At 36.0% G+C, this 20,761-nt stretch overlaps 2 protein-coding genes across 3 annotated transcripts in view; one reads left to right on the top strand and one right to left on the bottom strand.

Moving 5' to 3' along the window:
• The window catches only part of LOC106100276 (pre-mRNA-splicing factor ATP-dependent RNA helicase PRP16), a 55,339-nt gene extending 37,720 nt beyond the window's left edge, over positions 1–17,619 (top strand). For both annotated transcript variants that reach the window (XM_013279084.1, XM_013279083.1), the window contains exons 12-21: positions 8,250–8,429; positions 13,267–13,350; positions 13,616–13,766; positions 13,921–14,018; positions 14,142–14,369; positions 14,880–15,051; positions 15,380–15,521; positions 16,117–16,277; positions 16,785–17,025; positions 17,406–17,619. In XM_013279084.1, coding sequence (XP_013134538.1) covers positions 8,250–8,429; positions 13,267–13,350; positions 13,616–13,766; positions 13,921–14,018; positions 14,142–14,369; positions 14,880–15,051; positions 15,380–15,521; positions 16,117–16,277; positions 16,785–17,025; positions 17,406–17,592 — 1,644 coding nt within the window. In that variant the 3' untranslated portion in view covers positions 17,593–17,619. The remainder of the gene's footprint in view (positions 1–8,249; positions 8,430–13,266; positions 13,351–13,615; positions 13,767–13,920; positions 14,019–14,141; positions 14,370–14,879; positions 15,052–15,379; positions 15,522–16,116; positions 16,278–16,784; positions 17,026–17,405) is intronic.
• Positions 17,620–20,005: 2,386 nt separating this feature from the next.
• Positions 20,006–20,761, bottom strand: part of LOC106100246 (ancient ubiquitous protein 1-like) — a 1,258-nt gene continuing 502 nt past the window's right edge. Inside the window, exons 2-3 of the mRNA XM_013279041.1 lie at positions 20,717–20,759; positions 20,006–20,386 (exon numbers count right to left, since the gene is read on the bottom strand). Of these exons, the coding sequence (XP_013134495.1) occupies positions 20,100–20,386; positions 20,717–20,759 (330 nt within the window). The 3' untranslated portion in view covers positions 20,006–20,099. The remainder of the gene's footprint in view (positions 20,387–20,716; positions 20,760–20,761) is intronic.

Here is a 20,761-nt window from a genome sequence, read left to right as displayed (position 1 = left end):
GGCGTGTAGCCAGTGGGGGGCTTGGTGCATTATATTGTATGTTGTCTTGTCTGTGACGTGTGATGACGTCACCATTAGTTCAACTGAACCAATTTAGAATTAAATTGCGGTCAATATACGTTTGTGTTTTACCTTCTACGTCAGTAAACTAGTCTAAAGACAATTGACAACTAGAATTCAATTTGTTTAGCTTGATTTAATTTCATTAACATTATGCATACCAATAATATGTACATACGTTTGAGTAAAAAAAAATACATTATTAGATGATGATTAGAAGTTTCAGAAGATTGTTTTTACAATCTGGGATCAAAGAGTTAAAACACACGTTTAATTATAATTTTTGGACTTCACAATAAACGATGAAATGTTATATATCAATTTGTCTATATTTAAATCCGAGTGAATCTCAACACTAAAACAGGATTCTCGTTGTTTCGTTGCGCATCAGAAACAAGAATGTGCCATAGCCCATATACCGCAAACAATGGCCTCGTGTGAAACTCGAACACTCAATGCACGCATCTCTGGCACACCGCCTTCTATTGTACCGGTACATAAACGAGAAGAATTAATTTTGTTGTCACTTTATTATCGACCTAAAATAACACAGATTGACTATTTCTGAACACTGACATTCTCATGCACTAAAAAGTTTGTACTTTCAGTTACTTGCCCATTAACTTGTAAAACATTATCTTTACCTTAATTAAGACCCTTAGTGTAGAATCTAAATTAAGTACTTTGTGTGGATCTATGCATTTTTATACGACGTCTAAAAATTTTAGCAATTAGATACCAAATGATCTACAGACTACAGAATGCTGGCAGATTTAAAATCTCACATGATTAAAATGTTTGGTAAAATATCAAGACTGATAGAGTAGAATAATATAAGCTAAATTAAAATCTATGCTTTGTCCGGAAGGATGTTGAAACACAATTAATGCAAGAGATAACAGTGCACCCCCAATGCATGTCTATTCCAGATAGTCACATTATCTTTGTATAGTTAGTGATGTTATGTAGCAGGATTACAATATCTTGATACTTGTTTCTATTAATTTAATACTTTTTCACAATCTGTGCAAACAATCAAATTTAAAAACACATTTCGTTAGCTATACTCTTTATTTAGACATGAAAGAAGATAGAGATTAATCGTAAAAATGCATTAAAATATTTAAATTCATTTCTGTCGATAGTAAATGCTGTTACAAATACTACAGTAAACGCAACTGCACATCACTAAAGCTAACTATCGCCTGTACTAATTACACATTTCGATAAGCATGCATTCGCCACCGAAATTTTGTGTATTACTAAATGTGTATAATTAACTCGTACGTGTAATTACCGGCAATCGACCATTACATTCCACAGTTAACTGCGTGTAATTTTATCAATACACGCTACGTGTTTCACGTATTCACTAAGGATTCACTTTCTGATGTCTCTTTGTTTTAGGATTTGCATCGTCAGTTGTTTATTTGAAGAGAATGACGTCACAAGTATATGGTTTTACTGTAATGATATTGTGAACACATTTTAATGATTATATTTTCTACATATGGCTTAATTAAATTTACTTCTATGTAGTTCTATTTCGCCACTTGAAGGTTCCTGATTCCGTATTTATAAATTTTCATATCGTTTCACAGTTTGGTGTGAAACATTTCTATAGTTTTACGGTACAAATGCTACTAAATGAAGTTAAAAGAAAGTAACGTTATCAAAGTATTTGTTACAAACAAGTGAATAATTAACTACCGACCTTACAATCTGGGCCGGTGTGTACGCGCCCTGAGATTTATAAATAGAACGCCACGTACGCAGCTTTAATGCGCATAACGAATGCATTATGCATGAAAGGCATGTGGCCGATGTAACTTATCGATACATCTGAAAAAAAAAATTGTAATCTTGTTGCGTGTGTCATTTTTGAAATAAGAGAAACAAACACATGATTAATGAAAAACCGATTGAATTTATTGACAAGGAATAAGTGTAATTATATGTTCTTTAAATTTGTCGATACAATAATGTACGTCAGAAATGTCGATAATTTTTTACGCACACATCCCTATTTGTACCATTTCATTGTACGCTTTGTAACAATTTACGATACGTGCTGTTATTGAAGTTAAATTGCGAACAATATTTTTAATTGCTTACAACGACTTCTAGATATTAAAACGGTACTCCTACGATCATCCGGTTTTCGTTCACAGAACCACAAGAATAAAAAATGGTTTAGAAATTCATACAGAATTAATCTTTAAATTTTTCTAATGCAAGTACAACCTTATATTTATTTTGAAAATATTCTAATTCAGATATACAATAATATTCACATATTACCCTGCCAGCATTGTTTACACTTTTAATAATTTATTGTTGATTGTCTCAGACATTATGGGAAGGGTTTCAGAGGAGTGCCAAGACGACGCGTGCGATTAAACGTGACTCCTCCATCAATCAGATATTGAAATAATTGTAATTATTTGTTTACAATGTGTTTTTTTACTCTGCATAGCTAAGTAACTCCTCTGACCTAGCTTTAGTTCAAGAAGTTACCAATTTGAAATCAGAGTTTCTCTTCTGCAATGTTTGAAATGTAATAGTAATCGTTTTTGGCAGCAGAAAAAGCTAGCAACGTTACTTTAAGCTTTAATAATTTGCTTGCATCCATGGCTGACCTATCTACCTTGTACATCGTTCAGCATTACGACTATGGACTAATTACGAACCCTCAGTGGGGAGCTAAAGATAATAATTTCTCAATATAAAGTAGGATGTCGAATCCTCCTTATTTCTTTCTAGTTTAAAATTAAGACTAACTATCAACTATCCCACGGCAGTCCCCAGTGGTGGGCGTGAGACAGCGCTGGTTTACATCACACCACAATAAACTAAAGCTCGTAAAACCCCGTCACATGATTCTCACGTTTATTTTTTCATTCAGATATTCTTGGCACATTCCCGCGTATAACAAATTTAAAAAAATATCTAGTGATTCCATTAATCTTCGTCAGTACTTGGAAAATAAACTTAAATAAAATCGTTGCATATTGGAGCAATTCATGATCATTTCACGTTATTTCAATTTATACGATAAATGAATACTAATCGTATTCATCATCATCAATTACGTCATTAGCATCATCATCATCATCATCATCATCATCATCATCATTATTATTATCCTGTTCTTCCTCTTTCGGAAGGTCAGCACAGTATTACTACTCTTCCATTCATTTCTGTTAGCCATTATACTCGTATCTTCATTAACTAAATCTAAATACTAAATTTTTGAACATGACCGCTTTTATAAACAGTGTTGAAGGTCATAGATACATTTATAGGTCAGTATCACATATCAATGCGATCAATCATGAGACGGCACTGGCGCCACTAACTTCAACATTATCAATGTACAATCAGTTATATGATCAGCATATTTATTCACGCATTGCTATGTATAAAGCGATCGTTGTAATATCCGGTTACATGTTAAAAGAATCACTCTTGGATCGACTTAAGAGTTCTGTCAATTCCTGTCGAGTTTCATACATCGCAATCGTAATGATATTGAGAGAGTTAACCTCCATAGCATTGGTAAAACTAGGATATCTGACATGGGCTCTGTCTTCAAGGTAGATGAGAATTCTTCCATCATCTCCTCGTCTTTCCAGTCAAAGCTTTACTCTATCCACATTATTTCAATATGTTATAACTCTGATTCTCAAATATTTATCTAACTTGCCTGTTCTACAGACAGTATCTATATCAAACAAAATATTTGAATGTCGCTTTTACGCTGGCCGTGGGAAGGAATTCCCTGGTGCAAGACAAATTTTATGCACTATATTAACATGTTAAACCCTAAAAATATGTGGAGCTTGTTGATTGCTAATCTTTCATAGTATTTTTCTGATGAATGTATTTGGAGATTGATCTCGCAAGATGTGACGTCACAAACGCGTAACAGAATATCTGCTTTGGAATTCAAAGCCGCAGAACTGTAACCACACTGCATCAATCTCGAGAAATCATAAACCACGATAGATCATTGCTGTTTGTGATTATGTAAATTATACTGGAAGTGTTCATGCTTGAAAGCTTCCAATTATTATTGGTCTGACTACGCTTCTGTACTATTATCTGCAGCAATAGTAATTAACTGGTCACTGACAGTGTCCTTTTATAGATTTAGTACGTGAAATCGCTTACAAATGACTTTACTGTTAATTCCTTCACTTTGGTATAGTTGCTATCTATTCATTGCTGAATTTCATTTAAATAAGATTATTTCCATTGTCATATTTGAACTCTTCATTCGAATTCTTATCATGTTAACTCAATTCTGATCAAATGAAATCGGTTATGTATATTAAAACTTGTATTTTTTTGGTCATGTGATTGATCTGACGTCACCTCACCATATGAGATGCCAGAGTTGTGTAGGATAGTCTGCTGACATCCGTTGACGCACCTCTGACGTCATCTAGCGCCTTCATCGATTATAATAACTGCCAATACATTTTTAACTTTATTGTTCACTTTAAGAACAGTTGTCCGATAGTAATAAGCGAATTCTAGGAAATGAAACCAAAATCTCTGTTACTTTCGTTTCGTTCATTTTACCCTCATCACCATAAGTTCCCCTTATTTTCTTTGGTAATACTATGAAAGTATTACTGGCAACCATAAATTAAAATACAGCGTCAATCCTTTATAGTGCGTGTCAAATACTACAAAGAACCGTTACAACCTGATTAGTCCCGCCATCTGCTATCAACTCTGTTCCTAATTTAAAATTAGCCAATGAGGTGCCTGTTTTTAAATAACGAACAAACGACGAACTGATTTAATTTTGAACACACGTGGTCTGGGGGCTCGTCCAGATCACGTTTTTTATTGTACAGTCAACAAAAAAGTACAATTTGTGGAAACAACTCTTTCTTTCTTCTCTGCCTGTCTCAACAAAACAACTTCTATTATAAGGTTTCTTTGAACATTTGATATGTCTTTTAATTGTCGTTTTTTTAAATAAGAATTGATGCTCTGAAATCCTATAAACATTTTACACATTCAAGAAGCGCACTAAATATTAGAAATTACGTGTGCTTTCTTTGAAATGCATTAATTTTCGATTGTTTATTTTTTCTGCACATGGTACTTCGTCGGTGGTCTAGACAGCTGCTCACTTTACATCTTGTAACCTTGATACAACACAAAACAATACGTAATAACGACTATCAAAAGAATTTTTAGACGCACTTCAAATTCTCGATGTTAAGAATCTATAAATATAGATAACCGGTTTTTTTTTTGTTTGTTCCGTAATCCGTGGATTTTTTCAACTTAGTATTTTAAATACTGTTTCTAAAGGTCAAACAAATTAATAAAAATGGATTATTGTGTAAAAATCGTTACTATTATAGTTATACCAGACATTAGATCGTAACAATGTGACCGTTATGAATACAAAGTAAGCAAGGGTCTCCCTGACCCAGCTTAAGGCTTGAGGTCAATTATATAATACTGTACATAGCGTGTAATATATAATATACGAATTTTCCTTGTTCTGTAAAAAGATCTTAAAAAGTTATATAAAACTCCCACTAACTTCTATATGAAAACATCGTGCAAATAAGAAACATCAATTTGACCGTCTGGAACTACGCAATGATAGTGTCTAGACAGAAACGTTTTTATCACAAATCGCCTCAATTTAAGTGCGACGTAAGTTTGCTACATTATTTCACTGAGATGCCTTTCAATTTCGATGTCTGACGACATAGACAGTAAAATAGGCTAGTGGCGTCTAAAATCATCAAATACAAAGTTAAAATAATGTAAAAACTAATTGGCGCCAGTCAGACTATACAATCCGGGCTAGACCTTCGCTTATTCTCCAATTATACTGGGCCAGTATTACTGGCCAAATGTAATCCAGGCATAATTGACCCGTAAAAACTGTTTACACAAAAACACTAAACACTTTTATGTGTCAGTGTACTGTCCTGTAGGTACAATCGGAGACAAAAGTGCTTCAGGAACAATCAAGTTTTACGTCGTCTTTAAATAGAAAGGTTAAAATCTCAGTGCCATCGGTACACAAAGGGTCACAAATAACGTGTGTGATATTCTGATCCAAAGTCCGATTTGTCGGTCAATGTCGGCCGGTTCACATGTTAGCATGTTTGTAATTACTGCGACACGTGCCCCGACTTGATATGTAATGCCTCGCATGTCTAGCAATGTGTCTCGACTTCTCACAGGTATTACTAAATCGATAATCAAAATCAAAATGAAAAGTATTCTAATATCATACATAGTTTCATAAGAATTCTGTTATGTCACGTTATTTTTTGTTGTTAAAATATTAATAGATTTTTGTTAATTTACTAATATTTCCTTTAACCATTCCCACTAACCTATAGACTTGTGCTAGGATATGGTTCACGACAATAGTCGAATGGTGGGATTCAAATCCTCGACCGCAAGATCGGTAGTCCATACCAAAAACCATTAGGCTATTAACGCTTAATTATATTATACTAGCTGTTGCCCGCGACTTCGTCCGCGTGGTATTAGAAAACATACGAACTATATAAATAACAAAAAGCTACGTATCCCTTAGGAACCGGACATTTCTCGGGGATGAAATCAAATTTCATGGAAATCCGTTCAGACGTTTAGGGTATAAACGCTAACCAACATCCATCCATCGCGACTTTCGCATTTATAATATTTATATTTATATAATTAAATTATTAATTATATTACATTGTATTGATTTTAATTTTATTTATAGGTCCAAATGGTTTCCTTGTTTGGATGTGTTCCTGTATGAACTCGTTGAGAAGATAAAGTTTGCATAAATTTAAACAATAAATACTGGTTCATAATATGTCCTTTATCTTGTGTTCTTTGTGGCGACTTATTTATATAATTTTATTTATAGTCCGCGTTTTAATTGGTTTTAAAAAAAATCTAATTGTTCATAACTCAAATTCTCCGTAAATTAATAGAAAATGACTTTGAACACAACAACTATAGGTATAAACAAAATTTCGATAAAAAAACTTAATAAACAGTTTGCGTAAAAACCTCATAGGAGGCATAATTGAATTTTTCGGTTCACCGAACAAAAACGTGTGCAAAAAGATAAGCGATATCACGACTGGCTAGAGTTATTTATGTTGGTTTTAAATTGAAATTGTTACATATCAGTGAACTTCTATAGGTATAAAAAATGATGTTTTTACACGATCAGTCGCTAGAAGAAATAAATAAAAAAATACATAGCCTTTAACTAGGATTAAGTATAAAACTGCTAAAGTCCTAAAAAAAAAACTCGATATTCTCGTCAATTTACTTTTGTATTATGATCAAATAGTTTGCTTTTTTTATTAACAGTAAATCTGTTTTTTTTTTTTACAAAAACAGAATTCAATAGATTTATAACAATGTTTGTCCTTGATTTTATTCGATTTCCCGTTCATTTCTGATCAGGTTTTAATGTTACTAAAAACGTTAGATTGGCAAATAAACACATCTATACTATTATAATAAAGCGTAAACACATACTTTTTTGTTGCCTAAGATGTCAGCAATTACAGCATATTATTATTAATTCTTTTTTTAATAAAAACCCCTTACACTTACGTCACGCTATAGGCTATATGTTTTCACGCTATTAAACTTAGGGTTTAAATGTTTTAGATAAAAACCTTAATGTGGGAAAGAGACCATAAGTTGCTGCCAACATCAAGGAAGCAAGGTTACTATGGTTTGACATCATGTCAAGTCATTTTGACATTTGCAATTGATAGTTTGACACATGTAAACAATATAATAAAAATTTTATAATTTCACGAGGATAAAGTCGCACGGGAACAACTAGTTTTGTTATATAATAAGAAGTCGTTTGTATGTTTATCGACTGCACCCAACTATATCGAAACCGAAAATCGTTTTAAATGACGTATAACTCAAGATTCATTGTAAATTTTGTAGAAACAGGGTATTAATCCGACCTAAGATAACCATTATATCTGATGTACTAACTGCCGTACTCAGAGTCAACTCACAATTGTTTACTAAGGGTGCTTCGTAGTGTATTACTATTAAATACATAACACACCACTATTAAATGTACATAAAGACAAATAAACGACTCCAGAATGCTGCTATAATGTAGTGTACATAGAATTAAATTTTGTTTTTTGTTTTTGCAGGTCGTAGCTCGTCGTTCAGATTTAAAGCTAATCGTAACATCAGCCACTATGGACTCAACCAAGTTCTCTTCGTTCTTCGGCAACGTGCCCACCTTCACTATTCCCGGACGGACATTCCCAGTCGAGACATTCTTCTCTAAGAACGTCTGTGAGGATTACGTAGATGGTGCTGTCAAACAGGTGAGTGATGTTACGTCTCTCTCAATCTGTCTCAATAATCTGAGATAGCGATATGTTTCGGAAAATTTTGGCGATGTTTGAAATTATGTATTTGCATTGTGTAAGGTATTGTGAATTTTATCGAGTAGTGCATTTATGTCCTTTTGGTATTTTGAACTATATTTTCACTAAGTAGGCATACCATAATTCTATTTAACAAAAGTTAATATTAGTCTGCAAATATACAATCTTAACTATAATAACTTCAAGTACATGTCTAAAGTCACAGTATATTGGAGATTATTAGAAACTAGTGAATTGCGTATCGGCGTAGTAAAGCGGTCGGGGCGCGCAGTTCGTTGACACGAGCCCCAGACTGTGACAATACAGCAGCACCATTTATACAATAGTTTAACAATTATCCGACGTGTTTAAGAAAAATATCTTGATGCAGCCTGATTAACATCTGACAACAGCCGCTTTAACATCTTAGCACTGCAGGGCCTGCACGCCCGGTGTAATACCACGACCACACAGAAGACAGGCGTGAAATGGAAGCAATTCCGTGTTTCGTCAGTTGAGTGAGGTTCCGGAGGCCTAATATAAGTCCCTTTCTCTTTACCACCCTTTTCTTATAAGGAGAGGATGCGAAGGGGAAATGGTTTTGACGGTGGAGGAGATGCATAGGAAGGGGAAATATCCTCCTTATGTGGGTCTTCTTCTCCGTCGAGTAAGGGTAGGCAACGCTTTTGCAATTGTGGATGTCTATGGGCAGCGGTCGCTTCGCCATTTTGGCGGATTCAGGTGGTCGTTTGCTCGTTTGCCACCTTATGTTATAAAAATAGCTGACATACACAGTACTAATTGCGTCGTCAATCAATCCACGATTTTTTAATCAATAACTTACTTGATACAATGCACTGATTTCTATTAATTACGTTAAGGAAAGGATTCAAAGAAAAAGATATAAATCTTGTACGTTAATCGAATATCATTGTTATTCTTATATCATGATTTTTGTACCTTTCATATTATGAGAACTACCATTGACATCACAATTTACGTAAATGCAGAGGCAATCGTACTTATCTTTCTATCGCTACATCTCTGCAACCTACGTCACAAATGATCTGATATTTGCATATCGATATCGTGAGTAATGGATTTTATTGCTAGCTATTCCTTTTACCAGAATACTAAATTACAAAGGCATCTAAACGAAGTGTTTTTCTTATTTTTGCCGAAAATAGAATCATTTAATGTTTTTCACTAATGTCTGTATGTTTCATTGTTTTGTATAAGGGCTTTATCCATTTTAAAAACTTGTGCGCGCGCACCCCTTTAAATAAACTATCGCATAACTTTTTAGTCTCGTTTTGATTTCTATGAGCTTATATATATGGAGGTATGCACATACCTCGATTTTTAGTTGTGTAAATAACAGTTGAAGCTGCGAAACGATCGACAATCGCACAACAGTCGTGCGATAGTTTAATCAAAGGTGTGCGCCCGCTCTTAGATGACATTCGATTCGTACACATGCCACACAAACCCGGCCGTTGTATAGACGTACAAGGATCTTATGACAGTTGGTAAACTAACAATGTCATCTTGAAAGCGTCACATTTTGACCAATGAGAGAGCGGCAACTGCACGAAAGTCGCCATTTTTATCCTTATTAAATTGTATTCTTTCTTGGAATTTCATAAGAGACATTTTGAATCCTATTAAAGATGAAATAATAATAGATTTTCTTCTGTTAATTATCACTACCATAACAAAATAACTTTTGTCTTTTAAGATAGATGTTTATTTTGCATCTAACTTACTGTTTAATATAGACTGTGTCACCTACAAACTGGCCCAGGAATGCCACCGTCTAGGCTAGACTCTACGTAACTTGATACGAGGTATTCTATTTTAGTACATATTCGTAGTTATTCAGAGACTATTATTCTAATTGAGTTTTGTTATTGATACCTCATAGTGAATTATTTAAGTTGTGTGAATGTTATTGTACTGTGTATTGTGTTTCTATTAGGTAATATTGTGATATTTTGAGTAATTTAAATACCATAACTAAGTGTTTTCCTGCTGCTTCATCTGAAATTGAAATTGAAAATTGTAGAAACTTCGTTTTATTGTTTAGATTTATCAAATTCTCAATTGCAAATGTGAAAATGACATGACATGATGAAAGACCTTGGCAACTTCGCTTGCTTGATGTTGGCAGCTTGTAGTTTATGGTCCCTTTCCCACATGATTATCGAATTTATTTACCCCCCAAGTTTAATAGCGTAAAAATTTATAGCCTAAAGCGTGTCGTAAGTGTAGAGCTTTTTATGAAAGAAAGAATTATTCAAAAATATGCTGTGATTGCCTCATACGTCACGAATTAATATGTGTTTATGCCTTATAGTAGTATAGGTAATTATATCTATACTAAACTATTAATTTTTACCCTTAAGAGCTGTAGAATCTACATTGTACATTATGAACTTATCACTGGTATTTTAAGATAGAATTTCAGTGCAATGTTAACCTACACTAAGTTGAAAACTAGGAAGAAATATCAGTATCACGTTTAACGTAATAATTGTCGACATAACTATGCCGGATATCCCTTTCGAGTGTATCTAATTCTTTAATTACCTTCCTTGTCCATACCTGACAATAACCAACCGCAACTCGTTCCACCCGAGCCCAGAAAAATGATACTGTTTACATTATCGGGATTTATCCAGTATTAACCAGATTGTCATGGTCACTACGCGTGGATACGTGTTGCACGATTATGGTAAAGAGGTTAACTGAATAATAAATTAATTATAGGAGTATTGAACTTTGTAAAGTAGTTTTAATGAGAAACTACTAATTTATGAGATGATCCTACTAATGTAAATGCGAAAAGTTTAAATGGATGGATGTTTGGTAGAGTTTGTAACTCAAACTGTTAAACCGATCTCGATGAAATTTGGTATAGATGTAGAAGATAGTCTTGAAGAACACATAAGTTAGTTACTTTTGTTTTATCATGCCACGCGGACGGAGTCGCGGGTTAAAGCTAGTTTTATATAATAATATCAAAAGAAAGGAAACTTATTAACCTTCAAAGAAGATGTAATTAGATACAATTATTGATTACTTAACATAAAGAAAACAATGAAATTTTATTGATATTTAGCCAAAGGATTTAAATGGTATAACATAACTAACTTGGTTGGTTAAAAAGCGTAACTTTCATGACTATCAAATAGTAAGATGCGTTGTTCAAACAACAAACAGGCCTTGTTGATGTCAATGACCTGACTTTAGTTAACGCAAAATTTAATTACACGTAAAATCAATTTTCCTCGGACACGTAGACGTGACTGCTACGTTTTATAATACGTTCGAGATAGTAATATTGTTGTAACCTAAAAAACTATTACTGAACTTTATAGAACCTTACATACAAAAATCGTGATATAAGTGTTTTTTAGTGTTATAATGTATATCTGATTATTTGGTGGAAATAGCTTTTTGATTATCATCAAGGAGGCAAAACAATATCCCATTGTTTCAGTAATATTTATCTGACTTCCACAATAGTCAATTTTGTCTCAACACTGTGATATGATCATTATAAGAGCGGGCATACTTGAAAGTAAACTATGGCACAACTGTTTAGTCTCGCTTTGCTCTATGAGTTTATATGGAGGTAAACACACCATTTTTAGTTGTGCAACTAAACAGAATTTACTGCGAGACAATCGACAATCACAACAGTTGTGCGATAGTTTAGTCAACGGTGTGCGTCCGCTCTAAACACTCAATAGATCTATATAAAAAGTTCAGTGCAATTATTGTAAAGGTATTCGCCACATGACGCGTGTACGTGATAATTGTGTAAATTAACACCTGGTGTGGCCCAGTCTTTACGTGACTCCATTAGAGTATTAGTCCTAACACGACAGTACTCTTCTGTAGTTAATTAATGTTCAAATTTGCACTTGGATTAATTTAATTAAAATTTCAACGTAAAATTAGACACAGTTTATGAGGACAAAAAGCGATGTATTGAGGACGAATTTCGATCGATGCGACCACAGGATAAATAAAAATAACACAGGGAATAAAAAGTCTTTATATTTCAGTCTTGACTTCTATTCAAACTATAACTGTGGCATATTGAATAATATCTATGTCGGTAGATGTAAATAAACAGTTGTCATTACGCACTCGCACAATGAAGTTTCATTTATCTGATTCCCAAATACTACAATAACAATATATTCTTTTTCTTTTTTGTTAACTTTACCTACTGTTTAGTCATGATTCGGACTAAAGATGGTACGCGCTAGCTTACTTGTTTCGTCAGTAGAAACCCACTATATTGTCTATAACTATAACCCAGTATCTGTATTCCGTCAGCACTAAAATCCTCGTTATTCAAGTCAGAATCGATCCATAACCTTGTTATACTGACCTTTTTGGAAGAGCGGCGTTAACTTAAAAATGTAAATAGAACATTTTGTACCTATTGTATACTTATGGTTTTTTAATTACAACATTTACTTTCTTTTTATCTACAAGACTTTTTTTAGTAAATTGATTAAGAGCGGACGTACCTTTTACCAAACTATCGCACAACTGTTTGCGATTGTCGATTGTTTTGGAGCCAATTCAACTGCTTAGTTGTACAACTAAAAATCGAGTAGTGTGCGCACCATATAAGTTCATAAGAATCAAAGAGAGACTAAACAGTTATGCGATAGTTTAGTCAAAGGTGTCCGCGCCCTTAATGCTTTATGATAGTGATATAATACAGTGAATATTAAAAGCAGTAAAAGGCGAAAAATTTATTTTAATTTTGCAGGCTCTTCAAATACATTTGCAGCCTGATGATGGAGATATTCTGGTGTTCATGCCGGGTCAGGAAGATATTGAAGTCACTTGTGAGGTTTGTTTAGTTCCATATCTAATGAATTTACATAAAAAATAAACTTTAGTTATGTAATAAGCAACTACGACAAATGATCGGTCTGCCTATTGATTTATTTTTAAGGTTCCCAGCCTGCAGGTTTTGCACTGTTTTTAGTTTATAGGCAAGCTTTATCATATTGTGTCAAGTCTTTTTCTTTAGAAGTTTTATCTGTCATTTAAATCTTCCCCGGTGTCATAACTGCCGTGTTAGTGTGTCAATATTATGTGACATTGTCATCCAGGTGTTGACGGAGCGTCTGGGCGAGCTGGACAATGCGCCGCCTTTGACTGTGTTGCCGATCTACTCACAATTGCCAGCGGATCTGCAGGCCAAGATCTTCCAACGCGCGCCACCCGGCCAGAGGAAATGCATCGTCGCTACCAACATTGCAGGTATAATATGACTTCACTTAGTTAAGGGTTTTGCTAAATATAGGTCCCAAGGAAGTTCCTGGATGTAAAATTGTGAATTGTGGACTTGTTAATTAACTCATAAATTACTTCTAACTGTCGGAGATATTGCAATGATTCTTGTCTTTTTTATTAGAAACTTCGCTAACTGTTGACGGCATCATGTACGTGATCGACTGCGGCTACTGCAAGCTGAAGGTCTACAACCCCAGGATTGGTATGGACGCCTTACAGGTAAACTTATTTCTCTCATATATTTTGTAAAACAGCTGTCATTGATATGAAATAAGATGTTTGCTTCCCTAGTTGAGATATAAGAAGGTCTAGTTACCATTCCGCGAGGGGTCTCTGTTGTAGATCTACCCGGTGAGCCAGGCGAACGCCCGGCAGCGCGCGGGGCGCGCGGGCCGCACGGGCCCCGGCAAGGCCTTCTGCCTGTACACGCAGCGCCAGTACACGCACGAGCTGCTGCCCGCCACCGTGCCCGAGATCCAGCGCACCAACCTCGCCAACACCGTGCTGCTGCTCAAGTCGCTCGGCGTGCGCGACCTGCTCGCCTTCCACTTCATGGACCCCCCGCCGCAGGTACCCCTCCCCCCACACACACATCTCACACGAAGCAGAACAGAACAGAAGAACAATGTTGACACATTACCGCCTCGAAGGACCAACTCTCATAGAAGACCGGCGTGAAGTCTGTGATTTTTAATTTCTGTTAAAGAGTGGTCTAATTGATCTTTATAACAAAGTATTATTCATTTTTTTAGGTAGAAAATTAAATCAGACTTTATAGACATACTGACAGAAAATTATTTCATTGGTAGATGATGCAAAATCCTTGTTCATATTGTGATTTACTATTGTTAAGAAGAAAATAAGTACTGCGCTGGAGGATTGGAGCAACAATAGATCATTGGAATTATCGTCTTCTCTCTACATAGGGACATCCCTGTCAGATGACAGCTGTCAATGTCATTCAGTCGTAATAGAATTGCGCGCCATTCTGGCAGAAGGCAGTGGCCTGAGTTTTTAAGTTAATTACGTTTTTTCAATAATATTACTCGCTTAAAAGAATGTAGTACAACGCGCGTGCAGGACACGATCCTGAACTCGATGTACCAGCTGTGGATCCTGGGCGCGCTGGACGGCACGGGCGAGCTGACGGCGCTGGGCCGCCAGATGGCGGAGTTCCCGCTGGACCCGCCGCAGTGCCACATGCTCATCGTCAGCGCGGACATGGGCTGCAGCGCAGAGGTCCTCATCATCGGTGAGCCAGCGCACACACTTACAGTCAAACTTCTATTGCATTTAGGGTTGATACCGTGGTGGTTTTAGTGGGTGCGAACCTCACAAACTCTGTCTTCCCCCTAGAAGGAAGGGTATGTTTTGAAGATCCCTCCCACTATGTAGTATAATAGGTATACTAATTATGTTTGTCCACCGAAGGTTTCAACTCTGTCTTTAAATTCTCTTAAGCCAAATTTGGTCTAATAGTTGCTTATACTCTATTTATTCCCAATACTGTTCAGCTGACCCTCTAGCAGAGCGGTAGTCGTTGTGTGAGCGAGTGCGGGACTTTGCGCGTGTGTTGTCAGTGTCGATGCTGTCGGTGCCGTCGGTGTTCTACCGGCCGCAGGGCCGCGAGGAGGAGGCGGACGCGGCGCGCGAGAAGTTCCAGGTGCCGGAGTCCGACCACCTCACGCTGCTGCATCTCTACAACCAGTGGAAGGCCAACAAGTACGCACCTATTTACTACGAGCTTGCGCCCGCGACTCCGTCCGCGCGAAATTAAAACAAGTAGCCTATGTGTTCTTCCAGAGTGTCCTCGTAATCTGTGACAAATTTCATCGAGATCCTTTTAGGCTATGAATTTTATCAAACATCCATCCAAACTTTCACATTTATATTAGTAAGATGAAAAATTTCTGTCGCCGAGTTTCGTTATTGGCAAACCGCCAAGTACCATCCTCACCATCTCAGCATTCCACGATCGTGTGGTTTTCGCGGAACTGTCTGTCCTCGGCGGGATTTCCAAACTAATACGGCTTAGTGTCCTTTAAAAGCGAGCCTAGCATTTCAAAGGCCGGCAACATGTACCTCTAGTAATGCAGATGTCCATGGGAATTTGTCGTTTGTCTCCCTTTCTTATAAAAAAAAAAGTTAAAACCCGCTCGTGTGTAACTGGCATTATACAAGAAAAGAGCGTACTCGTCCCTTAAAGACCGACAGCGCATCTGCAGCTCCCTTGGCGTTGCAGATGTTCATGGGCGTTGGAGCGATCCGTTACTCTTTTCGTATAAAAGAATGCAGAGCAGTGAGGTGTGTGTCGCAGCTACTCGAGCGCGTGGTGCACGCAGCAGTTCGTGCACGCGAAGGCGCTGCGCAAAGTGCGCGAGGTGCGCCAGCAGCTGCGCGACATCCTGCAGGCGCAGCGCCTGCCGCTGCTCTCCTGCGGCACGCGCTGGGACACCGTGCGCGAGTGCATCTGCTCCGGTGCGTGCACCTCCTCCACCTCACATCTCACACCTTACACACCTCCACCTCGCACACCTCACACACCTCACACACTTCACACACACCTCCTTCACCTCACACACCTCACACACTGAGAAAATTACGGCGTGCTGAGCAAGAACGTGGAAGATCCAATATAATGGACTCAAGGAGCTGAAGCGCAGATTGCAAGCAGGAAAAGCATAATTGCTGAGACCGCCCCCACGATGTAATACTTGACGGTAGTTCCGTGGGGGCACAAAAAAGTCCAAAGTCGGTAACGGGACTCAGGTTAGGTGAATACTAATGAGCCTGAGCCCGACACACCAGGCATGTAGCTCCCATGTCTGACGGTGCTATAAAGTATTTTTCCCTTTATAAAAAATTAAAAAAAAACACCTCACACACCTCATACACACCTCCTCCACCTCACACACACCATCACTCCTCATCCTGCATTATTTTACTTTTTTGTTTTAGTGTACATTATGTAAATTTCCCGCGCAGCGTACTTCCAGCAAGCAGCTCGGCTAAAGGGCATAGGCGAGTACGTGAACTGCCGCACCGGCATGCCCTGCCACCTGCACCCCACCTCTGCGCTGTTCGGGCTCGGCAGCCCCCCGGACTACGTGGTGTACCACGAGCTCACCATGACCTCGCGCGAGTACATGCACTGCGTCACCGCCGTGGACGCGCGCTGGCTGGCGCACCTCGGCCCCATGTTCTTCTCCGTCAAGGAGACCGGCAAGTCAGTACCCATCCATCCATACATCCATTGTTATTGTCTTTTTATAGGATTTCTTTGTGTATCTTGTTTTATTTTGTACTAAACTGTTGTTTAAATTTTAATTTAAATTTTAAATCAACAGTTTTTTTAAATTTAAAACAAATTAATAAAACTATGTTACTCACAGATAAATTACCTTTTTTTGGTTTGAATTTTTAAAATAATACATTCCTTGAAATCCGCAACCATTTCCGGGTTCAAAAGTAGATCTTCTTCAAACTAAGTTCTACTTTTATGCCAAATTTAATCGAAATCCGAATAGCAGTTTAGACTACAAATTCTGACATCCATCTAAACTTTCGTATTTCAGTTCGACAGTTTCATTTTTAATTTGCCTTTAGATCGAACCGGGATAAAAAGAAAGAAGCAGCAGTCCACTTACAAAAAATGGAAGAAGAGATGAAGGAAGCGGAACAGAAGATGGCAGAAGAGAAGAGGAAGAGAGACGAAGAAGTTCCCGTGAAGCAGGAGATAGCGACGCCCGGACTGAACACGCCGCGCCGCACGCCGCACAGACTCGGCCTTTAGCACTGTTTATACAATTATCAATAATAAAGTATAATTTACTATAAAAGATTTTTATTAAAACAACATAAGTCCCACCTGTCACATAATAGGTAAGCAGACACTACATTCCATTTGACGCTCTCTCACTTTTCTCATATTTTTACGTATATATACAGGGTGAATTCAAAACATTAAAGAAACCAAAGCCGAGATTTTTTTTATTTTATTTCTGAGGCATGGGCACAGTTTGTGAAAAAACTTGTAGGAAAAAGTTGATGTAAAAGATTAAATACAGCTTCTCATAGTTCAAGAAATTCAATATATTTTTTTTCGTTTTCGTATGTGTTATTTCGAAAAATGGTACGAAAGCCCCATTATTAGGGTTGTTAAAGAAAAAAATTGACCACTGTTAACGCATTATTTAGGACGTAAGGACAAACTTTGGACGGAAATCTGATTTTTCCGTTTCTTTTACAAAAAATAAATAACTATCAAAAAATCGGGCAACATAGTTTGCGCTTAAACGCTAGCTAATGAGGTCCTCTTTCCACAAAGTCGTTGATTCGTCCGTTAGGAATCCTGTATGTGTTATTGAAATTTTATTTACCACAGTTAATTTTTAAAGGTGAATCTCTGTCGGATAAAATAAATTCGCCAACTGAATTGTAGAAAATAAAACACATTTATTCGAAACAATTCTTTAATTGTCAAAACAAAATAACATAAAACAGAAAGCGGATAGGAAGACAAAATTATTCAATAAAATAAAATATTTTGATATGTCCAAAACAAAATCATCTCTCATTTATGAGTATATAGTACACAAATTATATTTATAAAATGATACAAATTCTTCCAAAACAATTATTGAACTAAAATTATGTCTACTTAAAAATGTCACTAATTAATAAAGGAAGACGCAAGCTAAAATTGTAATAATAATTACTATTCAATTATAAATAATCTAAAATAAGTAAAATCGAGCTTATAGTTAAAAAAAGAACTAAGAAATTTACGATAATTGAAAAAAATTAAATTACTACTATTTGAAAAAATAAAAGAAAACCGATGAAATTAAAAACAAAATGTATTGCCATGAATCTCAGGAATTTATTATATACGTAAATTACAAAAAGTAAAGGAGATCTACACTTAATCTATTTAGGTATATAATTAAAACTTAACACTAGGGAAAGAATAATTACGTCGTCAAAACTCGGTTCAAATGTTTTATATTTTAGGTTAAATGGTTCAAGAAGTGCAAATGTTATTTTTCTATTTTTAATTATATTACATCATACAAATATAAAAAACAGTTTATATTTTTACCAATCAGTTTTCTTATTTGTAGTAAAACTCTAATTAAAATCCATACAATGAGTTTTAAATAAGAATGTATACCAGCGCCATATTGTGACGTCAGAGCTGTAACTAGAACAAAAAACTAAGAACAATATTTATCTAAACTTGAGTCAAAATAGTAATTATTTAAATTTTTGTTGAAATTCTCAACATTGTGATTTCTTGCCAATTACATTGTTATTTAAATCTCATTATAATCATTCTTTTATATATATTTTTTAACAACATGAATCCTAATTTGGCATCTAACGCGACTACCAGCTTGTGTACAAAAATAAACTCTAGCAGCATATGAATAAAGGTCATAGTACATTGTTATTGGTGTTTAAATTAACGGCAAAACACGAACATATTGCCATCCTTTACTTTCTCATTGAAGTATTAATATTTTTGTACAAATCGCCTTTGGAAATAAGTCTTTTTCGAACTCCGTCTCTGTGAAAATCACATAAATTACAAAGGACGCAATAGTTTAAAAATAATTCCGAGTTTTATCCAATTTCTCCTTTATCTTAATTAATTAATAAAAAACCCATATTAAAATTAAAAACCTTTGAAATAAACTGTTTCGTTTCTGTTGAAAAGTAACTGTTTTTTTTTTAAAAAAAAAGAAAGCTCTGTAAAATGTGTCGTGTTTTATCTATTTTAAAAATAATGTGTACATACATAAACATTAAAAGGTCTACTGGGTTTAGCCACAAAATATTTATAAAAAAAAAAACATTACAAAAAACTTCCTTGTCCGGCAATTTTTTTTTTAATTTATTGAAAATACTAGAGATAAATTTAAAATTCACTCTTACCTTAGCAATTAAATTGTTTAGGCACTAGAAATGAACTCCCCTGTAAAAGCCGCGCCATTTTCTTTTTACAATTTATACATTTTATTATTGTAATTTTACGATAAATCCAACAATCTTTTTGAATATAATATTTTTAATTCTAATTCTACTAATGTTTTGATTAAATTGGATTATTTATAATAATAGAATTATACATATATTCGTATTAAAACTCATTAAAAAGTACTTTAAGGGTATATATTTTGCTAGTATAGAAATCAAAATGCAACTGATTTATCACAATTTTAATTAAAATTCAATGATTGCTGTCAACTGTGGACAAACAGACTCGTCGTATTTATCGTAAAATTACTAGCGAAGTATTCAAGAGTTCGCCGCGAGGTCGACTCCGTGTTTTTGTATATATTTGTTCCTGGCTTCGGCTATCATCTGCACCTTCCGCTCCTGGAAGCTGAGCTGCCTCTCGCGCGCTGTCTTGGGGAAGACGCCGGTGGGGGGGGGCACCACGTACTTGGGGGGCTCCCGCGAGGGCCCGGGGCGCGGCTCGGGGGCTGCGGCGGGGACGGCGGCCGGGGGCGGAGTCTCCGGCGTGTACGGAGTTATTCCTTCTAGGAAGTTGGTTATTGTCACATCCACGCTGCGTGTCCTGGCTGGAAGGGAATCATTTAAGTCATACAAATACGGATAATTAGATTTCGATATTTGACAAATAGAACGTATCAATATCATCAAACTGTCCATCACCCCAGTACTATAAATATGTTAGTGCAACATTGCAAGATACTATAAACTAGCTTTCGCTCGCGACTCCGTTCGCGTGGGATAAAAAAAGTAAATAGCCTATGTGTTCTTCCAGACTATCCTCTAAAATCAAGCCAAATTTCATTGAGATCCGTTTAGCCGTTTAAGCTACAAGCTGTAACAATCCATCCATGTAAACTTTTACATTTATATTATAAATAAGATTGCATGGTTGTTACCGAGGTCTTTGAGCACGTCTTGCTCCGGCACGGCGGGCAGCACCT

The sequence above is a fragment of the Papilio polytes genome, unplaced genomic scaffold, assembly GCF_000836215.1.
Source record: "Papilio polytes unplaced genomic scaffold, Ppol_1.0 DF824058.1, whole genome shotgun sequence".
NCBI classification, from domain to species: Eukaryota; Metazoa; Arthropoda; class Insecta; order Lepidoptera; family Papilionidae; genus Papilio; species Papilio polytes.
This window is presented reverse-complemented; position numbering and strand designations above follow the sequence as displayed.